At 43.2% G+C, this 24,800-nt stretch overlaps 1 protein-coding gene across 4 annotated transcripts in view; it reads left to right on the top strand.

The window, feature by feature from the left end:
* ARL15 (ARF like GTPase 15) overlaps nucleotides 1-10,834 on the top strand; it is a 486,108-nt gene extending 475,274 nt beyond the window's left edge. For 3 of the 4 annotated variants that reach the window (XM_051853777.3, XM_008262202.5, XM_089312774.1), the window contains exon 5: nucleotides 8,133-10,194. In XM_051853777.3, coding sequence (XP_051709737.1) covers nucleotides 8,133-8,285 — 153 coding nt within the window. In that variant the 3' untranslated portion in view covers nucleotides 8,286-10,194. Of the gene's footprint in view, nucleotides 1-8,132 lie in introns of all 4 variants that reach the window. The other variant, XM_089312779.1, reaches the window with a different exon arrangement.
* Nucleotides 10,835-24,800: the final 13,966 nt, after the last annotated feature.

The following is a 24,800-nucleotide window of genomic DNA, read 5'->3' as shown; positions in this document are numbered from 1 at the left end:
TGGCAACCACTCAACTTCCTCTCTGTGGTATGAAAGCAGCCACAGATAAAAACTTAAGTGAATGAAAATGCTGTGTTCCAATAGAACTTTATTCGCAGAGAATGTACGGTGCCTGCGTGCAGGAGAGGTAGCCAACAGTCACTGCTGTGACTAGGGTCTCCTGTAATTTTGAAAGTTTCTCCTGACGGATGTGAGAGAGGTGCTAGGAGGACTTCAGCTGGGTCCTAAAAGAGGAGAGAACATTTATGGGCTGATCCTTTCCACCTGTGCATGGAGGCGCCATGCGTCGGAAGCAGGAGTGGGAGCTGAGGCTTGCAGGCAGGAATCGCTCAGGCTATGGAGGGCCAGATAGAAGACACGGAGTAGGAAGTTGCAGATCTGGGAATCCTGGAGATCTCCCACTGGTCCCTGAGGCCAGGAAGCACCCGTGCCTAACAGTGGTGTCTATTAGGAGTGTAAAACAAGCACACACACACACACACACACCCCGAACATTCCAAAGAGAAAATCAATGTCATTTGTGCTGTACAGCTGGGTTAGCAGAGTAAGCAAAATAGGAGTGCTTCTCAGATCCTAGGTCCTACCCAGAAAGCAAATGGGGTCATTTCCTTTGGCCACTCCAGGGCCTGCAAAATTCTCCTGCGCAATGGAAGGCTGGGTTTCTCTGTAATTATTGTCAGAATGTATGACACGTCAGAAGTTACGGACTCGGAAAGTAGCCTGATAGCCCTTAAGGCATTCGGATCTGGCTAAAAAGCCCATGAGAGCATTTCAGGCATGGAAAGCCAAGACACTGTGGCCAAAAAAAAAAAAAAAAACAAAAAAACCTAAATGAAAGATCTCTGTGAGTGAGATCCCAGTGGAAAGAACGGGCCATCAAAGAAGGAGGTACCTTTCTCTGAAGGGAGGAGAGAACTTCCACTTTGATTATGGCCCTGTCTAAATAATGTTGGAGTTTGTAGACTCAAGAGGCTTCCATAGCCTTGGCAGCTCGTGACAAGAGCCTCGGGTGATTACTGACGTCATAAATAAGAGTGTCAATTATTAAATCAACAACAGGAGTCACTGTGCACTTGCTCCCCATGTAGGACCTCTGTCCTTAATGTGTTGTACTATGAGAATTAATAGTAAAACTAGTCTTCAAACAATTCTTTGTACTTTGTGTCTGTGTGGGTGCAAACTGTTAAAATCTTTACTTGATACAGAGTTGATCTTCTGTATATAAAGATAATTAAAAAATGAATCTTAATGAAGAATGGGATGGGGGAGGGGGAGAGAGGGTGGGCATTGGGGGAAGAACCACTATAATCCAAAAGTTGTACTTATGAAATTTATATTTATTAAATAAAAGCTTTCTGTTAAAAAAAAAAAAAGAAAGAAAGTAGCCTGATAATAAGGACAAGGCTCAGTCACAGGTAAATAATCTGCAGTCATTTGTATCGTTTTTAATTATTCCAAGGTCAAGTTGGCTGCACTTAACTTTGGTTTCCTTGAGGAGGAAGTCGTCTTATGAAAACTATACTTTGATATTATGCACAGTCTTCTTTAAATCAATCACCCATTAGTAAATATGCACTCCCAAAGTAATATTGTGATATTGGTTAACATCAAGTTGTCATTTTCTGGTCCTTATTAGTACTCAGTAAAAAATAAATATATCCATCCTGTGTTGTAATATCTCTGGAACTGCGGCATATTGGTTTTATTTGTATTATTTATTCCTGCCTTTAATGACACATTTAGTGTTTTTCTAAGGATTTCAAAATCCTGCAAGCAGCACAATGAAAAGGGGGAACAGCTGCTGCTGCTCTCTAGACTAACCTTTCTTTGAACAAGCTGCCAAGAATGCACTCTGAAGAATCTTAATGATGTCCTGCCACTTTATCTCCAGACCCGTCCTGGAGCCATGGTGTGGGCAAAGTCCTCTCTGACTTTGGGGAAGGTTACCAAGCTAAGCCTGCTCTATGAGCTTCTGTAATGAAGGCAGCAAAGCTGGAGGGCCCCCTTGCAAATTCACATAGGAGATGGGTACACTCAGTGATGTTGCCGTTCAGTGTTTAACAATACACTCTGCAAAGAAGTGCCTTTACAGATTCATTAGCTGGATGAGAAGTAGAGTTACTGGGATTCAAACTAGCTTTCCGATTTGGAATGTGGCATCTCAAATGGTGACAACCCACAGAACCACAACAGAGATCCCAGTGAAAAACTGTTTTCGGAGGTAGTTGAGTTTGTTTACTTGTGCCTTTCTCCAGCTTGCCTTTCTCCCTATCAAACCCCACAACAGCAGCTCCCTTCCTGGCCTTCTGGGCTTTGTTTGTGGTCCTCAACCAGTTATCTGCATCAACTACCGACTTATAACTGTCAGTTGATGCCAGCCTAGTACCCTTCATGAGACCTGATGCCCTTTCCAGAGATGAGAAAAGAATGTGCCTTAATTTCTAATGTTTCTTCTACCAGCCCTCTGTCAAGATATCCACTTTGAGTTCCATGATTTATGAACTGTTCTACATAATCATAACACTATATACATATATATATATAATTTATTTGAAAGGCAGAGTTACAGAGAGAGAGAGGGAGACACACACACACACACACACGCACACACACACACACACGCACACACACACACGGATTTTCTATCCACTGGTTCCCTCCCCAAATAGCCATAATGGCCAGGGCTGGGCTAGGCTGAAGCCAGGAGCCAGGAGCTTCATCTGAGTTTCCCACATGGGTGGCAGGGACCCAAACACTTGAGCCATGCTCCACTGTTTTCCAAGGCCATTAGCAGGCTGTTGGATTGGATGTAGAGCATCCAGAACATGAACCTGTGCCCCTATGAGATGCTGACATCACAGTGGCAGCCCAATGCACTGTGCCTCAACGCCAGCTCCTAAACTGTGCAGCATAAGCCAGGGGGTGCAGATGAGGATAGTGCTCTGGTCAGGCTGTTGTTTCACAGTATTCTCTCATCAGTGGAAACCCATGGGTTGGTACAGAAAATGCCAGTTACCTAGCTCATTAGCATATGCCCATGCCTGCTTACTCAACCTCATTCAAGAGATGGCGGCTTAGTGCATGAACTTACAGAAAGCCAACTTTCAGGACAGAAATTTCTTAAGCTGGTTAGACATTTGGCCTGGTGGTTAAGATGCCTGCATCCTGTATCAGAGTGTCTGGATTTGAGTCCCGCCTCTGACCCTCGATTCCATCTTCCTGCTAATGCAGACCCTGGGAGGCAGCAGCTTCTGGCTCAAGTGGTTGGGTTTGTGGGTAGCCTGGAATGTGTTCCTAACTCTTGGCTTCAGCCTGGCTCAGCCCCAGTCATTGTAGAGGAGCTCTTTCTCTCTGTCTCTTAATTAGCAGCAATAATAAAAATCAGTAAAAATAGGTGAGTAATTTCCAAAGTTCCTTAGATGGATTCTGACTCCCTGTAACCCAGTGCAACCACCCACTAACAGAAGATAGGCCAGTTGTGATCCACTAGTTTTTCCTGGATGAACAACGTGTGTGTTTGTGTGTTGTGTGGAGGTGGGAATCAGGAAGTATAGGTGAAGCAGGCATCCAGCTGTTCATCTCCAGTGGTAACTATGTAGAATAAGAATAAGCTAATAGCTTCTGGAGAGGTTGAGGTACCTGCATTTCACACAGACTAGACCAGTAGTTCCCCAAAGGGACAAGACTACCCCAGGGGACGTTCTGCATATGGCAGGTGAAGGGGTAGTTTTCAGCAATGATTGGTTGGTGCTATTAGGCATTGAGCTCCCCAGAAGTACGGGTGCTGTGTTCTATTAGGCTTGCACAGCCCTGTACAATAAAGAACTGTCAAGCACCCGGACTCTCTTTTTAATGTCTTGCCACACATTCATGTGAGTCAAAGCTCTTTTTATAAATATTTGAGCTTAGAACCTAACTCTGTCTCCCATAAAAACACTAAGTAAACCCTTTCTGGACTGTTCCATCCCCCTGCTCCCTAAAGTGCTTAAAGGAAATCTGGGTCACCTCTGGGTACACACTGTGTATATGGTTCACTAACAGGTATTTGAAAAACCAGTTAGTCTTATAAATGAAATGAGCCTTTCAGGTTTTTAAAAAGGGAAGATCTGGTTTTGTGGTTCAGAAAGTATTTCCAGGCTTTCTAGAAATTTAGTTACAATCGGTAGGCCAGATTGAAAGTAAAATTTTTGAATCTGAAGCAAGGTCACAACAGGGCAGTAGGGCGCATCGTTACAACCCCACCGCTCTGCCCGTAACCAGGAAAGAACTGTTGGATGATTTCACCACTCAAGGAAACATGAAGGACACCCCCTGGCCAATGACTGGGTCTCCTCTGCTATGTAATGTCTCACAGGTTTAACAGCTGCTGCAGACATCAGCAGTAATGAGGTGGTGCCCATGCGTCTCTGTGATAGGAAGACTTTACAGGAAGCGCCGATGTGTGAATAATGGAATGCAATCATGCAAATCACCCTGCACAGGCATGTGTGAAGAAGGGCTCTGATGGCAAAGCTAAAATAGGTTGGCTACTTAGGGTGGCTTTGTTTCCCCATCTCTAGGGTGGACACATGGCTACTCTCTGTGACACATGCCCACTCTCTGTGACTCGCCCGAAAATAGCTGAATGACCACAGGTTGCCAGGCAGCTGGATTCTGATGTCATTCCCCCAAGTGCCATCGCCAAAACCCACTGGGAAACAAGCAGTGGCTCCCTGTCCCAGCAGTTTCCAGTTGACCATGACATTTAAGCAGCTGGTAAAGTCTTCCATAGACTTAGGTTCATTTTCTCAGAAGTCAGGTTTTGCATTTTGATCTTGATAAGAGAATGATCTTTGCAAGCTTTACGTCCATCATAAAAAAAAAAAAAGAACCTTGCGTCAGAGGCAGTGTTTTTTAACTTTACAAACAATATCAGATGCAGGCAGGTGACGTGTGTTGGTCACACTTAAACACCATTCTTTAAAAATCATACATCACAAGGACAAAAAAAAAAGTAAAGGTGGAAAAAGCCAGTGTGCCTGTGTGTAATTTTTATTGTGATAATACAGAAGGAAGTAAAATTTGAAGTTCTGATTAGACTAAGACCACAAAATAAAAATGTTGCCCTAAAAAAAAAAAAAAAAAAAAAGGTTGAAATGGAGCATTATGTCTTCATTATGCCCTCTCCCGCCTGCGGTCGTTCTGCTTAGAAACGTGAAACTCCAGCTCATGCAAAGCCGTGTTCCTGGCAGCAGTCGCTCTCTCACTGGACTTAAGTGTCAGTGGAATGCTGCAACTTATTCCGAAATTGACGCTATACATGTAGAGCTGTGGAATCCTTTGGAAGCCAGGTTAGGTGTCCACTTGGGTTGGGGGTCTCAAAAATCTCAAGTTCCCCAGCGGTATTCGTCAGTTCAGCACCACTAGACTCCTTCCTCTGGTGACCCACCCCTGTCATCACAGCTCCCATTTCCTGCTCGTGTTCAGTATTCAGGAACAACTTCTGAAACATATCTACCTTTAGACATCCTGACTGTCGTCCCAGAGTGCCTACATGAGAGGCTGTATGAGGATTCTCAGATGTCGTAAGGGCAGCTAAATCTTTTTTTTTAAATGTCTGCTCTGTATTATAAAATATTCCAAATTACCAGTTTAACATGATCATTTAAATCTAACATTGTTTTCGGGTTGGCCATAAATATGTTACTGGAATCTCTGTAATTTTGAATGAACCACTTGGAAAAATATTATGTTAGATACAAGTAATTGTCTTTTTTAAATTTAAATACTATTTCTTGTCACTAGCCTTCCTCCTAATTATTAGCAATATATGAAATGCTATGTTTTTGGCATCTGGAGTTACACAGTGTGGGAAGGGTACCACTCCTTCCTGTCTCGGGCCTTGGGTATGACATGCTCTTCTGGATCGGGTAGGACGCACTGTTCCCCTATAGCAGATTGCATCGTAAACACAGTGGTCCCAGCTTCAGCCTTCAGTGGTGTGGTCTGCGGGAGAAGTAAGAAGGCTAACATCTAGGATTTTAAACAGTTTGGAGCAGCCCACTCCTCAGCAGTGAATGTAATTGTCCTTCCCTACCTGTGCCTCCTGCCAGCTCTTCTCTCCCCCTGCTGGCCAACGGCTCCCTGGTCGCCTGGCTGGCAGTTCCTCCCTCCCTAGGGCAGGGTTGGTCCCTGCACAGGTCGTTTCAGATTCTCGTGGTCCTAAATTATTTTCAGTATGCTAAAGAAAAGAAACTAAAAGAATGGTGTTTGTGTTTTCAGTAAGCAGAAATCTGCTTAACAACTTGATCTGTAAAATACTTTGGGCAAAAACATTGTTCTGTGATTGTGTACCCATTTCCTGATCTGTAAGTGCAATTTTCATTACTCTTCAGAGTCAGAATTAATGAGAGTCCTTTAATTCTCATGGGCTTCTTTTTAAAATTAATATTTATTATGACTTTTCAGACATCTAAAGGAGGACTTTTTAGACATACTTGAAGTCTAAAATATTATCACATTTCTGGTTCATAAATTAACCTAAGAAGTTGATGTTTCTTATATATTTCTTTTGTTCATATGGAAAAAAATACATTCATATTAATAACAGTTTGGTGTTTGTTATTAACAACATTCTGATGCTTGTGATGATAAAGGTAATGTGAAACCGTATTTGCAAATAGCGTAAGGTTGAGACTTTTATCTTTTCTGGGTCAAGTATTGAGTAAAGCAAGACTGAAATTTTCCATGGCACAAGGGATTTAATGAAATTTATTGACCAAGAATATCTTTGAATACTGCCTTTTTCTGCTATAGCTACTGCTTGTATTTTGTTATGGAAAACCTTTCTGAGTGAGAAATACAAAGATGTAGTGTGTGGGGATCACCAGCTTCATGAATTGTACTTTATCCTACCTTTTGAGAGAAGATCATCAAAACTTTTGGAAGTCAGAACAGTTTGATATTTATTGACGGTCACAAGTTGGTGGTACTGGATGCTACTCCTGGCCAAGCAAGTAGGAGTCACTTTTGAGTCATTATTAGTTGAACAGGTTTTTAAGATAGCAAATGTACCACCCCATGTAACTGTTGTAAGGTCTTGAGGAAAAAAGCTGAGAGACTTTATGTATGTATGCAAGTTTATGTAAATTCATACATGCACATATATGCATGCACACACACTTATACACACACATATTCTCTCTCCCTCTCTCCCCATCTCCCCACATCTCAGTTTCTATTCTTCTTCCTAACAAACACTTTGCCAGGTCTCCAAGATAAAGAAATTTAAGAGAGAGATTAGTTAGATTAGTTTTTGTTTATGTGCTTGATTGTTGAAAATGTGAATCTTGGAGTAATTGACCCTATACACACAGTAGGTTGGTACCAATTTTTTTTTTTTTTTTTTTGACAGGCAGAGTGGACAGTGAGAGAGAGAGAGACAGAGAGAAAGGTCTTCCTTTGCCGTTGGTTCACCCTCCAATGGCCGCCGCGGCCGGCGCGCTGCGGTCAGCGCACCGCGTTGATCTGATGGCAGGAGCCAGGAGCCAGGTGCTTTTCCTGGTCTCCCATATGGGGTGCAGGGCCCAAGCACTTGGGCCATCCTCCACTGCACTCCCTGGCCACAGCAGAGAGCTGGCCTGGAAGAGGGGCAACCGGGACAGAATCCGGCGCCCCAACCGGGACTAGAACCTGGTGTGCCGGCGCCGCTAGGCAGAGGATTAGCCTAGTGAGCCGCGGCGCCGGCCCGGTACCAATTTAGTAAGTCAGCAGAGTGAGAGCAAAAAGTACTCTGCTAGTCTCCTTTTGATTACATTGGATCTTTTTGGTGTCTGCTGTGTGTTTTGCCTTGTGCCATCACACATGTCATCCTTTCTCAGACTGTGTCAGACCTCCCATGCTGTTAAGAATGCATGGGTGCAATGGGTGAACAGGTCATTCAGCCCAAGAAAAAACACTCCCGGTCACAGCATATAACCCACTGCTTATGAGGACAGCTGTGGTCAGGGTCCCAGGAAGTGTTCAGCCTCACAACTCACACAAATCCTCATTGAGATCCCCTCGACCTGCTTCATCCCTCAGAGTTTTCATTTGGGAAAGGTTCTCAGATCATTCATAACATATTTATCTTTTCTTTTTTCTCCTCCTTTAAGATCAAAAAATATTTTGAACTTGAACCACTTGCACGTGGGAAACGCTGGATTCTGCAGCCCTGCTCGCTGGATGACGTGGAGGCGCTGAAGGACAGCTTCTCTCAGTTGATAAATTTGTTAGAAGACAAAGACCACGAGGCTCTACGAATGTGAAACCCAGCAAAGAAAAGAGGTCCCCCAAAGGCCTGGAGCCTATCACGTTAGCTTCTCATTGGAATTTCATTTTGGTATCAAGACTATAATGGCTTCTGTCTCTATTTTTCTCTAGTTGTTTCAGACTTTCATCTCTCTTTTCAAGTGAATATTCTGTAAATCAGGTGAATCGTCCTCATCAGCATTAATGTCAAGTACACACTACTGAGAGAGAATTTATTCTCTGTTTACCACTAATTATCTTCGCCGCATGTCTCTTCCTTCTGTTCTAAGCGTCTCTTCTATCCTCTGTGCTAAAATGAATGGAATCATGGTTCGCAGAAATCAGACCCCTGTAAGAGACTCAACAACTCTCACTTTCCCAGGGAAAGGAGTGGAGTCTTGTATGACTGGGGCTTCATGTAATATGCATATCGCTTTTAAGCTCTCTTAAAGTTTTTATTTTATTTTATCGTATTTTGGTTTTTAGGGTTTTTTTTTTTATATTGATGTCAGGGACTATAAGAGAAAACTGAGCACCAAAAACTTCCATTAATCATCACAAAGGAATATCTGCCATAGTAAAATTAGCTTTGAAGAACATAAAGGACAAGATGTGTCCTTAATTACGTCTGGAGTCTCACTCTTCTCTCTTAACAGAAAAGACATGCTTTTACTTTTGGAGACAAATTTAGGCACAATGCATTTGATAAGTCCTGAAGTATTTTTTTACTGCATAAATTCAAGCCTCAACATGATATAAGTATCTTTTTCTAAAAATCAGTGTTTGATCAAAATAGAGAAAATAATTTTTAAAGTAATACAGTTTTTAAAACGGGCAAACCAAGTATGGCTTATACTGGTGAAGGTTTTAGGCCGGTGTGGATTTGATGAAGGGCCCAAAAGAATCATGTGTGTACTCATTCAGTAAGTATTAATGTAGTTGAATGGAGTCTGTTGCCTCCGTCTAGTCAGTAAGGGTCTATCAGTATTTCTATTATTAACCTCTATTTTCAGGGGTTCAATGTGCCCTTAAAAATGTGCTGGGACTGCAGCAAATAAGTCTTTTCTGGTCTCAGATGCAATCTTTGGAACTCATTTTTTGCCAATTAATTTAAATGGTAAAATGACCTAGAGATAAATGTACAGTTTTACTAAAATTTAGAGCTTTTGACCTTTTCTAGATCAGGAGTCATCTGTGGATCCTGAGATTCGTAGATGAAATATTTTTGGGCACATTTGTAGAGTTGTGGCCACAAACAATACCAAGTGGCCAAACCAGAGACAACCGCTCCCACACCTGAGCAATAAAACATGTTTGTAATTTCTCAGTTGCATCGACTGATACCCACCTACCACAGACTCATGCCGCATTACAAGCTGATGTCATACCTTTAATCCTTCAGAAGATATACTTGACATCATTGAAATACAGTTTTTGTGGTTTCATCTTGTAAGTGGATTTTAATGAAATCATTGCCTTTGAAACACCTAACACTTCTTTAAGCCTTTTTTTAATAGTGTGGATCAAAAGCAGATCCACAGTGATTCACACATAATTTCATCCTGAGCATCCTTGAGTATTTTTTAGCACTGCATAATCTGTGAGCAGAACAAAACTTCTATTCCAATGACCAGTGACACAATTCCTGATTTTGTTTTGTCCCGTTGTGCTCATCTTCCATGCAGAATCAGTGACGATTAGGTCTGGCTTCCCCTGCAAGTTCATTAAATGTAGGATGTTGTCTTTTTAAGAGACTGTGGCTAAGTGCTCCTAAGCCATCTGTTAAAGGACTTCCCGTTGTCTGTGTGTGTGTGTGTGTGTGTGTGTGTGTGTGTTCTCATGTGCGCGCCAGGGATGGGCTTCCCCTCAGACCCAGGATTGTCTGCAGCCGTCAGAATGAAAACATTATCAATCAGTACCCAACAACAGCTGTTTTTGACAAGTTTCTGTCTGACGCCTAATGCTTTACAACTGTCAATAAGACTCCTTCTTTGTCTAGCAGGTCGGAGCTCGCCTGCTTGCTGCTTCCGTGTGGCATCCTGTCCTTGTAACCCTAGAATTTGTCATGTTTTGGAAATCTACGGATGGGGGTGGGGGGTGGGGGATGGGGACAGGGGCCTGGATGGGTGCGGGTAGATGGGTGGGGGGGAGTGGGGGGGAGTGGCTGTCATCTTCCTACTTTCTCGAGTGAAGTGCCACAGGTGTCTTAGTTTGCATATTCAAATATTATATAGGAAAAACAGTCTGTTATGTATTTCTTCACTTAGCTTCTTGTTATATTTATGGAAGTTACCAGTTTTTGTACCTTCTTAGCTAAAGCAGTTGCCTTTTTTATAATGGCAATTAATTTATATAAAACTTTGTATCTACTGTAGTTTACAGTAATGGTTGCTAATTAACTGCCATATTGCCCTGTCTTTCTAATAAAAAGAAAATCTATTGTATCTATACTTAGAGGTTAACAGAGTCATGTGGACATTTGCCAGAGAAGAAGAATCCATACTGTCCCTGATTTGTATATGATTTCCACTATCTCCAAATGAAAATAAACACTGAGTAGAATGGATGTTTTCAGAGTGACTCCTTTCAGCTTCAGCATTTGGGAGACACAGATTTCTGTTTATATTTGTGTTGCCTGTTTAAGTCTTCAAAATAAGTTCTGCTGCTCTTGGGTCAAAACAAATGATTAATTCCCATCTCTTTTTGAAGCCATTGTGAAAGCCTTAAACCAAAAGTGTCTTTTTCCAGTTGATTTGTCCTCAGCAGCAACTCACTTTCTTTGGAGCCAGCAGGATGAGTGGACAGACCTGACATTAATATAGAGCAGTATCTTTCAAAGGATCACCGTCTAATACTTGCTATAAACCAAGTTTCTGAGAGTGGCACGGTTTGGTGCAGTGAACTGTTTCCTTCAGTGGTGAGCATACCCTTCGGCAATAAGTAGATATGTTTTCAGTGACTCAAGAGGAATTACTCTGCATTTCCAGGTCTATCCTTAAGGATAAGCATTCTCTTTAAAAGAGAAAGAAAGAAAAAGCAAATGATAGGTGGATGGAAGAAGAGAGGAGAAAAGGAAATCACAGCTCTCCTTTGGTCTCAAATGCAACTTTATCTTGACGCTTACTGACCAAAGAGTCCCCGGCTCTTAACCATCTCAGACCTCTCCTAGCAGAACGGGAAAATTTTGAAGCAGTGAGGGTGAGGTTGTCTTCATGTGCAGATTGCATATTCAGACTTGAATGGAAATCTAATATTCATCCCCCGACCCCAGCTCATCTTCTTGATGAGTTTAGAGTACGTTTTCATTAACCTCCTGACCCAGTGGCCCAAACAGAAATGAAAAGGTAGGTGCGGGGTGGTGGGGCTGGGAGTAGGAGTAGCCCTTGGGGATCCTTCATTTTCAGTGTGTTCGGAGGGGAAGAGACTGACTTTGTTATGCAAAAACCGTAGGCCACAGAGGCTCTGCCTTTCCTCCTTTCCCAGCCTGGCTCCCGGAGATCTGGAGTTCATGCTGTGAAATGGTATTAGCACGTCGTGTTGGGAATTCCTGGCTCCCAAGGGTTCACAACTTTTGGTCACCACAGAGTCAGTGTGATTAAAGATTTGCATCTCCGGGTTAAATGTTTTCCAGCTCCAATGCATGAAGTGACTGATGAGCCCAGGTCTTGGCACCCACCCCACCCCCCATACTAATTTGGGAACATGAAAAGGATCTCCTGGAAGGCTCAGAAGGCTCAGATGGGATATCAGTTTCCCCTCCCCTTCCCTATCCTCTTTGAATTAAAACCATAAATGAGACACTTCGCTTCCACCCACTGTTTCATCAAATCTGGGAATTCTGGCTTCCCATTCTCAGGAGTCAAATGGCTGTGACAACCTTTTCCCGCGTGGATTTCTGTGAAACCAAGGCAAAGAGTTAAAAAGTTGCAGACAAGGATCTTTCCAGCTGTGCTTCTTGCCCCGCACCCTCCTTTCCTTATAAAACGGAGTGAAGGAAAACGTCCGTGATGTTCCCGTCACAGTTTCTCCATGATCGCGTCAGCTCTTCCAGCTCTGCCCCAGGAAGCACTTCCTGTTCGCAAGGTCCTGTTTTGGAAAGGCCACTGCAGGACTCTTCGCCTTAAGCTGTGCTTTCCCTTTCGTGCTGTGCTCCCCGAGTGGCTGGATCACACATGGGCACGTCAGTGATGCTCACTGTTTCCCAGGGCATCACGTGGGCCTGGTGGTTTTCAAAGCACCATCACTCACCATATGTGTCTTAGGTCACTGGCACTCGGGAGGATAAGGAGAGAGACCCCCTAGACGGAATAGCTGGCCCGGCTCAGCCACGTTTATAACCCGGTCCAACTCATGTCCCCATCCCCACCCTCTTCTACTCCAGTTCTCTCTAAGAACCAATTGGGTACACTTTCTTAGAAAACACCATCTTCTGCAAACCATCCAGCAAGGCTAGACTCCTTTCTTTCCTCCCTTCTTTCTTTAGAAGAAGTCTCTTCCTCTTATGCTGCCCAAGTATGGAACCCAAATGTTTCAGCCTGGTTAGCCACAGCATTCCACCCACGGAGGTGGTCCCCGGAGAGGAAGGAAAGCCTGGCTCAGCCCATGGGGACAAATCAAAGTCAGCCTCCCTTGAATAAGCATCAGCTTCCCCGCTCTCCGCTCTCCCTCATTTCCCTGTCTCCTCCTGGGATAGGGGGCGGGCGGGGGGGGGGGGGGGAGGGTCTGTTCCAAAAGCCTAAGATCACTTACATCACAGGCAACCCTTCCCGAAGGTGTGAAATCCAGCCTGGAATGCCACAACCTTCCCTGACAAGTGATTCATTGAGACAAAGGCTGGAGCTCCAGCATCAAACAGATGTCAGACAAAACACCAAACGCCTATAAATGATTGCTTTGCAAGCAACGGAATGACTGGAAGACCTGGCCTAATGATGGACCCCATGTCTGGACAAGCTTACAGAAGACGTGGGGGTGGGGAGCTGGTTTTAAACAGTCTGTGGCGAAGGCTGTTTCTGGAGAGAGAAGGGAAACCACCATCCCTACCTGAGTGCCTCGTGTGGAGAGGGTTGCTGGCCGGTTTATGTATAATATATGTGAAGGTCAATCCGAAAAATGCGTGTCAGGGGCACCCCACAGGCCAGACTCGTGTGATATGATATTAAATCATTAGACATATAAATATCAGAGTAAATTAAAAATGGGAAGATTGTGTTGGAACGGAAACTGCTCACCTAAAGGCAGAGACAGAAATGCAAACAGTAAGTCTGGCTGTCATTCTCTGAAATCTGGAGCAAGTCAGGTTTGGCTCTGGACCTTCTCCAGTTGTTTTACAGCTTTCTCGACATGGGGTGTATCAACCCAACACTTTTATGAAGCAGCTGTGACAGGATTTTTGAAATGACAGCTTGTACAGAGACTGAAAGTGCCAGGGTCCTTTGTATGGGTTTTGTTTTGCAAGCAAGGCTTTTGACTTTTTATAATTTCAGGGTTTTAATTCATTCGTTCAACACATTTTTGGTTGAACACATACTTTGTACTAGACATTGTGTTAGATGCTAAGGTATACAGCAATAAACCTGACATTGATCCTACCTCTGTAGGATTTTATTTCCTGAAACATTGGTTAAGTTGGATTATTTCTCTGAACCTAGAGAATTGGGAGGGGGGGAGGTGCATCTTGTATTAAAATTGCAGTTTGAATCTCTAGGTTTTGAAAATCTAGACTTCTCTAGAATTTCAGCCCTAATCCCTCAGTGTGAGCCCTCCTAATTTAGAATTGTTTCTGAGTGTTCTTTGGTTTCTTTTGAAACCATTAATGAAACCAGAAATCTAAACACTTTACATAGAAAAGGCTTTGTCTCCTTTTTAGCATCTTTCTAAATAGAACTCTGTAAAGCTAGCACCTTTTATTCTGCTATTTTACTGCTATAATAACAAAGCATGTGTCTAGCACACAAAAGTGCTTCTAAAGTGCAAAACCAAACCCTGTCAATTGCCTACTGTGCTTTTCATCATGCCTATGTTCAAAGAGCTCTACCTCTTTCTCTAAAACAGCTTTGTCTCATCCTCCTGTCTGTCTGATCATCACACAAATGATCGATATTTGAAATGTTAAATGTTGAGTCTCCAAGAGGACACTTACTCTCCCCTGGCTGCTGTGTAGGGGCATGCCACAATTCACGTCCCCAGACAGGGGCAGTAGCCTGTAAGCTTGATAGCTCCCTGGATTTGTTTTGTTTGTTTGTTACCTAAACAGGTAGCAGTGAATTTCAACTGGTCAAGGGGCCATTTTGTTTTTTTCTCTCATTGAGGACTGGAAACTTGAGAGACCCCTTTAAACCTGTTAGCATTTCAAGATAGTACTTGGGTAAACTTATTCCTTTAGCAGGAGTCACTGCATTTTAAATTTTAAATAGTTTTGCAAAATCTGTACCAACATTTCATTGCACACCTCAAGTCCGTACCTTCTTCCCTCAATGCCTCCAAACCCCATGAGAGATGTGCCCCCTTAGAATGCTTCCACAGACCCCCTCACTGAGTACTAGCCAGGAAGACCAGGTCAGCTCACAAAAATTAACTGAAACACAAACCTCTGTTTCCATTTAGTTTCTTTCCTCCCTCCCTCCCTTTCGTTTTCTTTCTTTCTTTTAAAGATTTATGTATTTATTTGAAAGGCGGTGGTATAGAGAGGGAGAGAGACAGAATCTCCATCCATTGGGTCACTCCCCAAATGGCCACAAAGGCCAGGGCTGGGCCATGGCGAAGCCAGAAGCCGGGAGCTTCTTCTGGGTCTTCCACATGGGTGCAGGTGCCCAATCACCTGGGCAATCTTCTACTGCTTTCCCAGGCTCATTAGTAGGGAGCTGGATCAGAAGTGGAGCAGTCTGGACTTGAACCAGTGCCCATATAGGATGCTGGCACTGCAGGTGGCATCTTTACCTGCTATGCCACAGTGCAAGCCCCAATTTGTAACTGTCAAATTGCCCAAATTTTTACATAAAATAGAATTCATTGAAGTTATATAAAATCAGAGCTTAATTAAAATAAATGGTTTATAACTGGGTGTCTTCCCCTAATGGAATAATTGATCTGACAAACGCCCTTCAATGTCTGCTGACATCACAAAGAAAGAAGCAATCAGGTATTGTCTGCTTCAAGAAAGAAGTCGATACCACCTAGGAAGTGTTCTTGCCAAAGAAAGTGAACCTGCATCTGTCTGATCCATCGTCTTCCTCTAACGATCTGCAGAAGACACAGGAACAGAGGAGTGTGTAAAGTGACACATGGTGATGCAATAATCAAAATCCAGACTATTGTAAATTCAGTTGGACAAGTGAATTGGCTTCTTGAATAGAAAGAAAACAGAGGGAGGAAACCTATAAACCAAAAGAGATTTCAGAGTACCATCAAACACTTGCACAGATTGGGCCTTCCTTGGAGTGTGTCTCGAACTACTATAATGCAGGAGGTAAAAGTGGAGAAATTTAAACATTTATTAAGTAATTTGTCAATTAGTAAGTCTTTGATTACAAGTAGCTTTTAAGTGTGGTAGTAGAGTTGTGGTTGTATACTTTTTAAAGGAGTCCTTATCCGTGGCACATACTGAGACATTTATGGATGAAATATGAAAGCTCAAATTTACTTCAGAGTAATGAAGGTGGTAGCACAAACAGGATTGGGTGGGGATGAGAGATGATCCAAGAATGGCCACGAGGAGCTGCTGTTTGGCCTAATGCTGAAGCCAGTGCTTTGCACTCCTGCATCCCATATGGAAGTACCTGGGTTTGAGTCCCAATTCTACTCCCAATTCCTGTTTACTGCTCATGTGTACAAAGGGAAACAGCATGAGATGGCTCAAGTATTTGGGTCCCTGCCACCCACGTGGGCTACCTGGATTGAGTTCCTGGCACCCAGCTTCAGCCTCCCACAGTGCTGGCCATTGTGGGCATTTGGGAAAGGAACTGGCAGATGAAAACTACTCTATCTGTCCATCTGCTTATCTAATCTCTTAAATAAATAAATTTTTAAAAATTGGGGGCCAGCATTGTGGCATAGCACGTAAAGCAACCACCTGTGTCATTGGCATCCCAAATGGACATTTGTTCGAGTCCTAGCTGCTCTGCTTCTGATCTAGCTCCTTGCTCCTGGCCTGGGAAGAGCTGCAGAGGATGGCCTAAGTACTTGGGCCCCTGTCACCAATTTGGGAGCTCCAGGAGAGGCTCCTGGCTCCTGGCTCTGACCTTTGTGGCCATTTAGGGAGTGAACCAGTAGATGGAAGACCTCTCTCTCTCTCTCTCTCTCTCTCTCTCTCTCTTTCTCTCTCTCTCTCTCCTTCTCTCTCTCTCTCTCTCTCTCTCCCTGTAAAGCAGAATTTCAAATAAGTAAATATTAAAAGAATAGCTGTGAGTGAAAACTATTGAAGGCAAATGATGGTAACAAATGTTACCATGTTTGCTGTTTTTGAATGTGTAAATGACATTTTCCCCAAGTAGTTTTTGAAAGAGAGGAGGAAAATAGAAATAGAAGAGAATAAAAAGGCCAGCCACAGAACAGAAGATATTTGCAATGCAAAACCAGGTCTGTTGCCAGAATATGTTCAGAACTCTTGTAAATCAGTAAGAAAAAAAATCAACTTAATGGGGAAATTAGCAAGGGACTTGCAGGCACGAAATATCAAAAGGTCAGTAACTTTATTAATAGTGAGGTGCAAATAAAATTACCTAAGATAGCACTGCACACTCACGGGGGTAGCTAAAATTGAAGCTAACACCAAGAAAAAATAGGAGGAAAAAATGACTGTTAATTTGGCATTTTTTAAAAAAGATTTATTTATTTATTTGTAATATGGGGAAGAGGCACTGGCAGAGAGAAAGAGAAGTCTTCCATCCATTGATTCACTCCACAAATGGCTGCAATGGCCAGGGTGAGGCCAGATAAAAGCCAGGAGCTTATTCTGGGTTTCCCACATGAGTGCAGGGGCCCAAAGACCTGGGCCATCTTCGGCTGCTTTCCCAGGCTCATTAGCAGGAAGACGGTTTGGAAGTGGAGGAGCCAGAACTCCAACTGGTGCCCATATGGGATGTCAACGTTGCAGGCAGCAGCTTTTACCTGCTATGCCACAACCCTGGCCCATAATCTGGCATCTTAATCACCATTGATAGTTTCTGTCCTGATTCCAAGAAAGAACTTGGCAGTTGGTGACTAATCCCACGGTTTTTGGAGTCAACCAGTACTGGCTTAGAGTTTTGCATCACTCCTTGCTAGTCACATGACATCAGACAGATTACTAACATGTCTGTGTTTCATTGTTCTCACCCATAGTAGAGATCATATACCCACTACTAAGGGTTAGCGTAAGAATTAAGTAACATATATATAGTGTTTCTCAGAGTACCTGATACTTAGGAAATGTTCAGTAAATGGTGACTATTATGACTCCTGTAACGTGTTTGAAGCAATTTTCCTTTTGCATTTCTCAGGTAGAAAGCCGTGCAGCAGCTGAGGTAGGTTGGAAGTTATAAATGGTAAGGATTTACGACTTACAATGGCTGCAGCAACATCGCTCTCGGAAACCCATCCCTCCCTGGTCATGGGACCTCTCTAGGTCAGCTAAATACAACCCCCTCCAGTGACCTCCAAAGCCTCTGTCGTCCATCATTTAACTGCTTAGTCATTCAACAAACATCGATTGAATGTATATTGGGCCAGCGCCATGGCTCACTTCGTTAATCCTCTGCCTGCAACGCCGGCATCCCATATGGGCACCAGGTTCTAGTCCCAACTGCTCCTCTTCCAGTCCAGCTCTCTGCTGTGGCCCGGGAGGGCAGTGGAGGATGGCCCAAGTCCTTGGGCCCCTGCATCCGTATGGGAGACCAGGAAGAGGCACCTGGTTCCTGGCTTTGGATCGGCGCAATTCTGTCTGTAGCGGCCATTTGGGGAGTGAACCAACAGAAGGAAGACCTTTCTCTCTCTCCCTCACTGTCTATAACTCTACCTGTCAAATAAATAAAGAAGAAAAAGAAAGAAAGAAAGTATATTACGTGCATGGCATTGGGCCTTCTGTGCTAGAGAAAGGAAAAAGTGATAAATTTTACTCTGATAAAGTACGCAGGACTAAATATTTACTACTTAAATGTGTTTGTTTAGTTGGAGGTCATTGGTGCTTCCTGGGTCATCAGCTTGCATGTCATAGGCAATTCTATGTCTCTGTTGACCTTTCGAATCTACAGTACTTAATACAGACAATGTCCTGAATATTGCTGACTGGTTCGCAACTTCAAGTTGAAGACAAGAGTTTCAAGCATTATACATTCTTTTCCATAGGACTGGAATTGCATAAAGGTGAGTTTTATCATCACTGATTATAAAATAAATCTATGCTCATTGGAGAAAATACAAAGATTATAAAGGAGAAAATAAAAGTAATTGTAATTCTAGAAGAAGTCACATTACATTGTGAAAAATCTTTTCCATTTCTTTCCTATGTGCTTTTGGAAAACTGGGATCTTACTCTGCATATATTATTCATTCATATATTAGGAGCATTTTTCTGTGTTGTTGATTTTTTTTTCCTAAAACCTAATTTTTAATGGCTACCTAGTGCTTAAAAATACCAATACTTAACTGGCTATATATTTGTGGATATTTGAATTTCTGTTTGAATGCTGTTGTGCTCATTTCTTGATGATTTCCTTAGAAAAATACATGTAGAATTATAGGATCTGAACAGTATGATAGTCAAAATATGTAAACAGTTGTATGACATAAGATGTGCCAACCAGTTCAGAACTCCTACCAGTGAATAGCTTCTGGCTTCTATTACTCTATTACCTTGCAAACATGGGCTGTTGAATGATTTTATTCTGATTGGATAGGTAAAAAATGAAATTTTGTTTCAATTTGCTTTTGCATTTTAGCTAGATGATAAACAAACAAAACAACTTGGGTCATCATTTTCTGGAAAAGTGGACAAAGTGAATGCTAATTAGTATTGCACACTAAATTGTTCAATTCAAACACTTCCCTCCCACCTATTGCATGATCTTGACCACAAGGTAGATATGCAATATATATTATGTATGTTGCTGTGGTGAGTCCATTGTATAAAAAGTGAAATGAGGGAGAGGAAGCAAAAATGTAGTGGAGTCAGAATGGAGGCAAGGACCACATGTGTTAGTGTCCTGCCCGAAAAGAAAGAGTAAAACCACAAAGGAAAATAAGGCTAGGTCGGATCACGGAGGACCCTGAGTGCCAGAATGAGGCACTGGGTTGAAATGTGGTAGGCAGTAGGGAGTCACTGAATGTTTTAAAGAAGAGTGGCATCATCAAAGCAGTTGTTTAGGAAAAGCAACCAGAAAAAGGGGAAGTTTGAAGGGGGAAGCTTTAGAGTCATTGCAGGTAATGGATAAGTCTAAAGTGTGTTAACTCAAAAAATTGAGCGGGAAAACTTCTGTCAAAGAGAAAAACAAGGATATTACTGAAGGCAAACTGAGAGCAGAGATAATGAAGAGAGAACATGCAAATCAGCCTCTTTGCCTTTATTACCTGCCTATCAAGGCAGAGCCCCATGGTCTTGAACAGTGATGACAGGATAGGATTTCTCCCAGGGGTGCCTGGGTAGATCCCATAGTGCTGCTGGCAGGTGAGTGGAGGCTATGCAGGTGCTGCTTCCACAGGAAAGCGTTCCAAAGGCCTGAGGAGTCCCACAGCTCATTCAGAAAGACCTTTATTGAACACACTCAAGTTGCCCCAGATACTAGAATAAACCCATCAACAACTAAGGTGAGCAAGAGTCCATTTCTGGGCTGCATCATTGAGCTACTGAGGTCAAAAAAACAGTGTATCTCAAGATGCAATAGTACTACACATCATCCAACAAGATCTGCCTTATCAGTCATCTTCCCATTCAGGTTAAGCTTCTCAGGTATACAATCACACAGCATTCTGTGCTCAGAAGGACCCTATGTTTGGCTTAATGTTCTTCACCATCTTGGTATTCTTAATAATTTCATCATTGAACTTGTGGTTTGCACCTGAAGCCAAGGAACAATGGAGCCTACATGCAGGTAGAAGAGATGCCCTTGTCTGTTCACGCATAGCCTTTCCAATGTCCCATTAGAATGCCACACAACGTGCAGAAGTCTAGAAAGACTCAAATCAAGCACAAAATAGGAGGACTGAGTCTATGACTGGGTACAAAGAGATGCCAACATCCTCCAGAGCCCATGCTTTCTGTCCAAACCTGAATTTGCTCCAAGTGCAAAAACAAAGCAACAGCATTCTGGGAAATATAGGTGACCAAATAAGCCTAGCATAGCCTTTCCTCATTGGTTTCTAGCCTGTATTATCCAGCCACTTCCACTGAAAACAATGAAATAGTAGGAGGCAGAAGATGGGACAATCTGTAGGTCTGGGTTTTTTCAGTACTTTCTTACTCGTCAGTTGCCCAAGGCAGAGAATGTTAGTGCAATTTGCATTTTTCAAGAAGTGAAGCAAAAACAGATGAGTTAGTTTTGTGCAAAATACAAAGGCATGTGTGAGATATGAAATAAGAATTGTATAATTTCAGTGATTCTGAATATGAATTACAATTGGCATTTAAAACTAGCATTGTGCGATATAAAAAGGAATGGTAAAATTTATGCTAATAATGTTGACTTCTAATATTCTTGACTTAGAATCACATTGAATAAATATAGAAATAACCATGGCCAGGCAACATCGGGACCTTGGAAGAAAGGAAACAGGTTTGTGTCAACATCATTTCCCTCTGCTTTTTGAACACATGGCCCCACACTTTCATTTTCACTTAATCATGCAAATGATGTAGTCAGTACCACTCTCAGTATACCTAGGGGCGCTGAAACAAATAAACTGGGTTTGAATTCCAGCACTGACACTTCTAAACTTCAGCAAATTGTTAGCCTTCTCAAGGCTTGGTTTCCTCATCTGTAAAATGGGATTATTAACACTTCATATGATATAACGATGGGATTTTTTATGGATTAAATGAAATACCATAAGTGAAAAACTTGGCACTTTGTCTGCCACATTAGCAGATGCTTAAATGTTAGCTTAAATGTTAGCTCTTGTAATTGCTATAACATGAAAGGTCTTCAAAAAGTCCATGGAAAATGCATATTGTGGGAAAAAAATGCCTGGATTTCAAATTTTTTGTACCAAAATAAGCTTATCATTTAATTGCACTTTTCCATGAAGTTTCTGAAGTCTCTCTACATGTAGTTTTTGCAGGGTAAATTGCTGTTTACTGCACTCACTCGCGTAGGTGCTACTGGTGCGCCTTGGCTGTGTGTGATCTACTTTGCCTACTTCCTGTTAGCTGATTCCCTCTCTCTGGCACGTATAGACTCCAGGAGGGAAGATGTGCCAGTCGTTCTCTGATGGGGACCACTCCTCTTAACTGAATACTCCTGAGCTGCTGCCATCTTACAGATGCTGACTCCTGATAAGGCACCCATCCATGCCTAGAGGGAGGCCCTGAGAGTGTGGCAGGCGGCATTAGCCACCGTACCCTCCTCACCCAGGATGAAGTCTAGGTGCCCTCTAAAGTTGCCTTTGAAACTCAAAATAATAGGTCTTTTTTTTTAAAAAAAATCATTTATTTATTTGAAAGGCAGAGTTACAGAGAGGCAGAGACAGAGAGAGAGAGGGTCTTTCATCTGCTTGTTCACTCCCCAAATGGCTGCAACCGCCAGAGCTGGGCCAATTCAAAGCCAGGAGCCAGGAACTTCTTCTGGGTCTCCCACGTGGGTGCAGGGGCCCAAAGACTTATTCCATCTTCCACTGCTTTCCCAGGCACATTAGCAGGGACCTGGATCGGAAGTAGAGCAGCCGGGACTCAAACCAGCGCCCATCTGGGATGCCAGCACTGCAGGCGGTGGCTTTACCCACTGCGCCACAGCACCAGCCCCAATGTCTTTTTGATGATCTTGTTGTCTTCTGGGGTTCAGAAAAATGCAAGGTGTGTTTCTTTATATAGAGCACAACTCTAAAAGTATAATACTACCTTTTGAATGTGCAGAAGAAAAAAAGTACACACTGATATTATCTCACACCATCAACATTGAAAGAACATCACTCCAGCCGCCATCCTACAGGGTTTTCTAGAGGTGTGGTGTACAGACAATTGGCACAAAAAGAGCTCTAAGGAATCCTGCAAATGCTCCTTCCTGGGCCATGCAACTAGGTCTTCCATGTCAGTGAATCTGTGAGTGGGTGATGATTCTGACTTGTCAGTGCTCCTGGGCAGCAGAGGGCAGAAGATGGTAACCAGTGGTGAAGGGGAAGAAATAAAGAAAATTTTTTGAAAACTTTCCCAAGGACTTGAAGCCTGTCCTGTGTCAGCCTTGTGCCTGGCCACCGCTCTGAGTCCAACCCCAGGATGCTGAGGGCCACGGAGCTCTGTCCTCCCTCCTCCCTGTTGAGACACAGAGGGGCCTCTGCAAGTGGGCTGAGATCTAGGAGCAGGGTCATACTGAGGACTCTGAAGAAAAACATTCGAAGGCTCTAGTGAGGAGGGTTTTGTTTACTCTAAGCCCACACGTGTCCAACTACGCTATACCCACTTTTGGGTTTTAGAAGATGTTCCAATGGGTAGCAGGACAAATCATTTGATGGAAACCAATTTCTGGTGCTTTTACCTTACAGAGATTATTTGTTCTAAACACCACACTGCTCAAGATTGGGTCTGCGATTGCGATTGCTGCTTCGCCTTCCCCTCGCTTTCACAATCCCTCTTTTCCCACTTTACAACAGACAGACAGGCTCTCATCTTGCCTCAGGGTTACTTAGGCGTCCAGAGACCTGGCAGCGTACAGACTGAAAGTGTTACAGGAGGAAAAGCAACGGGCCTGATGATTTCCCTGCAAAGACCTGAGTGCTTTAACCAGCTGCTGCTCTGGGCTGCAGCAACTTCCAAACCTTATCTTGTCTGGAAGACTCTTGATAATTTGCTCCTTTTGCACTTACTCTAGCCGAATGATCCAAGTTATCTGAGTACCAAATAAAAGCAAAGAGCAGGGGCTCCGAACTTTGCAATGCATTCATTTTGGAATGTGTTCACGACCCCACCTCCCTTCAGCGTGCTGGGGCTGTCATGCTTCGCAGCAAGAGGGGGCTGTTCTCTCCCTTCAATACGCTCCCTACAGTAGGGAGCTGGAAAAGTCATCAAAAGCATTCAAGGTATTAGGGGTATTTACTCCACATTCCCATCTATCTGCTGCCCAATTAACATGATTTGCAGCTGAGAAAATAATACTCTTGTCCATCAGAGATAAATTGGGTCCCCGAACTGTGAAACAAAGGGGAGAGAGGCCATGATGTTTATAAAAGTTATTGCAAACAAAGGCACTTCACCAGGCACTGCGGTGACAGAGTTCTGTTTCGCAGGACCTCCCCCAGTTCTTCTTAGAGTCCCGAGAGCCCTCCTCAGATTCTGCTGAGCATTTTCACCGATGGCCTGCAGCTTTAGGATGCGCTGCAATGTGTGGGATTAATCCAGTCTGGAGTCTAGACGTGCCCCGCCCAGTTCGGTAGCTATTGAACACTTGGAAGGTGGCTGGTCCCAGCTGAGGTGCGCTGTAAGAATGAAATGCAGCCCAGATTGCCCAGAATCCATACAAGAGGAAATGTCAACTATTTCATTAATAACTTCCCTGTTGATAACATGCTGAAATGATAGGATTTGGGTGATAGTGGATTAAGTAAAATATATTGTGAAAATTCATTTCACCTGTTTCTTTTGACTTCTTTTTACAATGTGGCCACTAAAAAATTTAAAATGGCACGTGCCTCCCATTATTTTTCTATTGGACAGCCGGTCGGTCTAGACTGTGGGTTAAGCTGCCTCGGGCAAAGGTTGATGGGACTGGAAAAGTCTAGTTCTGACTGGGAAATGGAGTTGGGGAGATTTGGGGCCAGCAGTGGCCCCTCTTGCTGAAAAGAAGTGTATTTGTGACAATTGCTGCATATGGAGCCCAGGCTGACAGATTGTAAACCTGCCTTCCTTCTGGTTCTAATACTTACTTAACCTCAAAGGAACTTTAATATTTAAACCAAATGGCCTGTGGGGTTTCAGTAGGCTGATGTATGGCTCTCCATTCAGCCATCTGAGAAATTCTAAGGAGGCCTCCGCACAGCTGAGCTCCAGTTGCCGCCCTACCCCAGTGGAAGTCTGGCACTGCACTAATGAGCTGATGAAATTTTTTTCTCACTTGTTTGATATTAAATAGGAAAGCCTTTCGAATTAAACGTTTACAGATAGTGTGAAAATTGCAAGTGTGGGTTTCAGCTGAGCCAACTACAACAGATCCAAGGACTGCAGTTGCCTGATGGTGTGGAACAGCGCTCCGGCTCCCATTGTCAGCTCTACCACAAGTTTGGGAAGCAGGGGCCTTTTGCCAGCTTCCTCCTTTCCAGAGGTGAGTTGCTCATATGCCAAGTCCACTGGGTTGACTGCACTGTGGGTACAGCTCCGTCCCAAACACCATTATTTAAAGCAACAACAACTTACT

This window comes from Oryctolagus cuniculus, chromosome 14 (genome assembly GCF_051225735.1).
Source record: "Oryctolagus cuniculus isolate XC-2025 breed Fujian yellow rabbit chromosome 14, ASM5122573v1, whole genome shotgun sequence".
Taxonomy (NCBI): domain Eukaryota; kingdom Metazoa; phylum Chordata; class Mammalia; order Lagomorpha; family Leporidae; genus Oryctolagus; species Oryctolagus cuniculus.
This window is presented reverse-complemented; position numbering and strand designations above follow the sequence as displayed.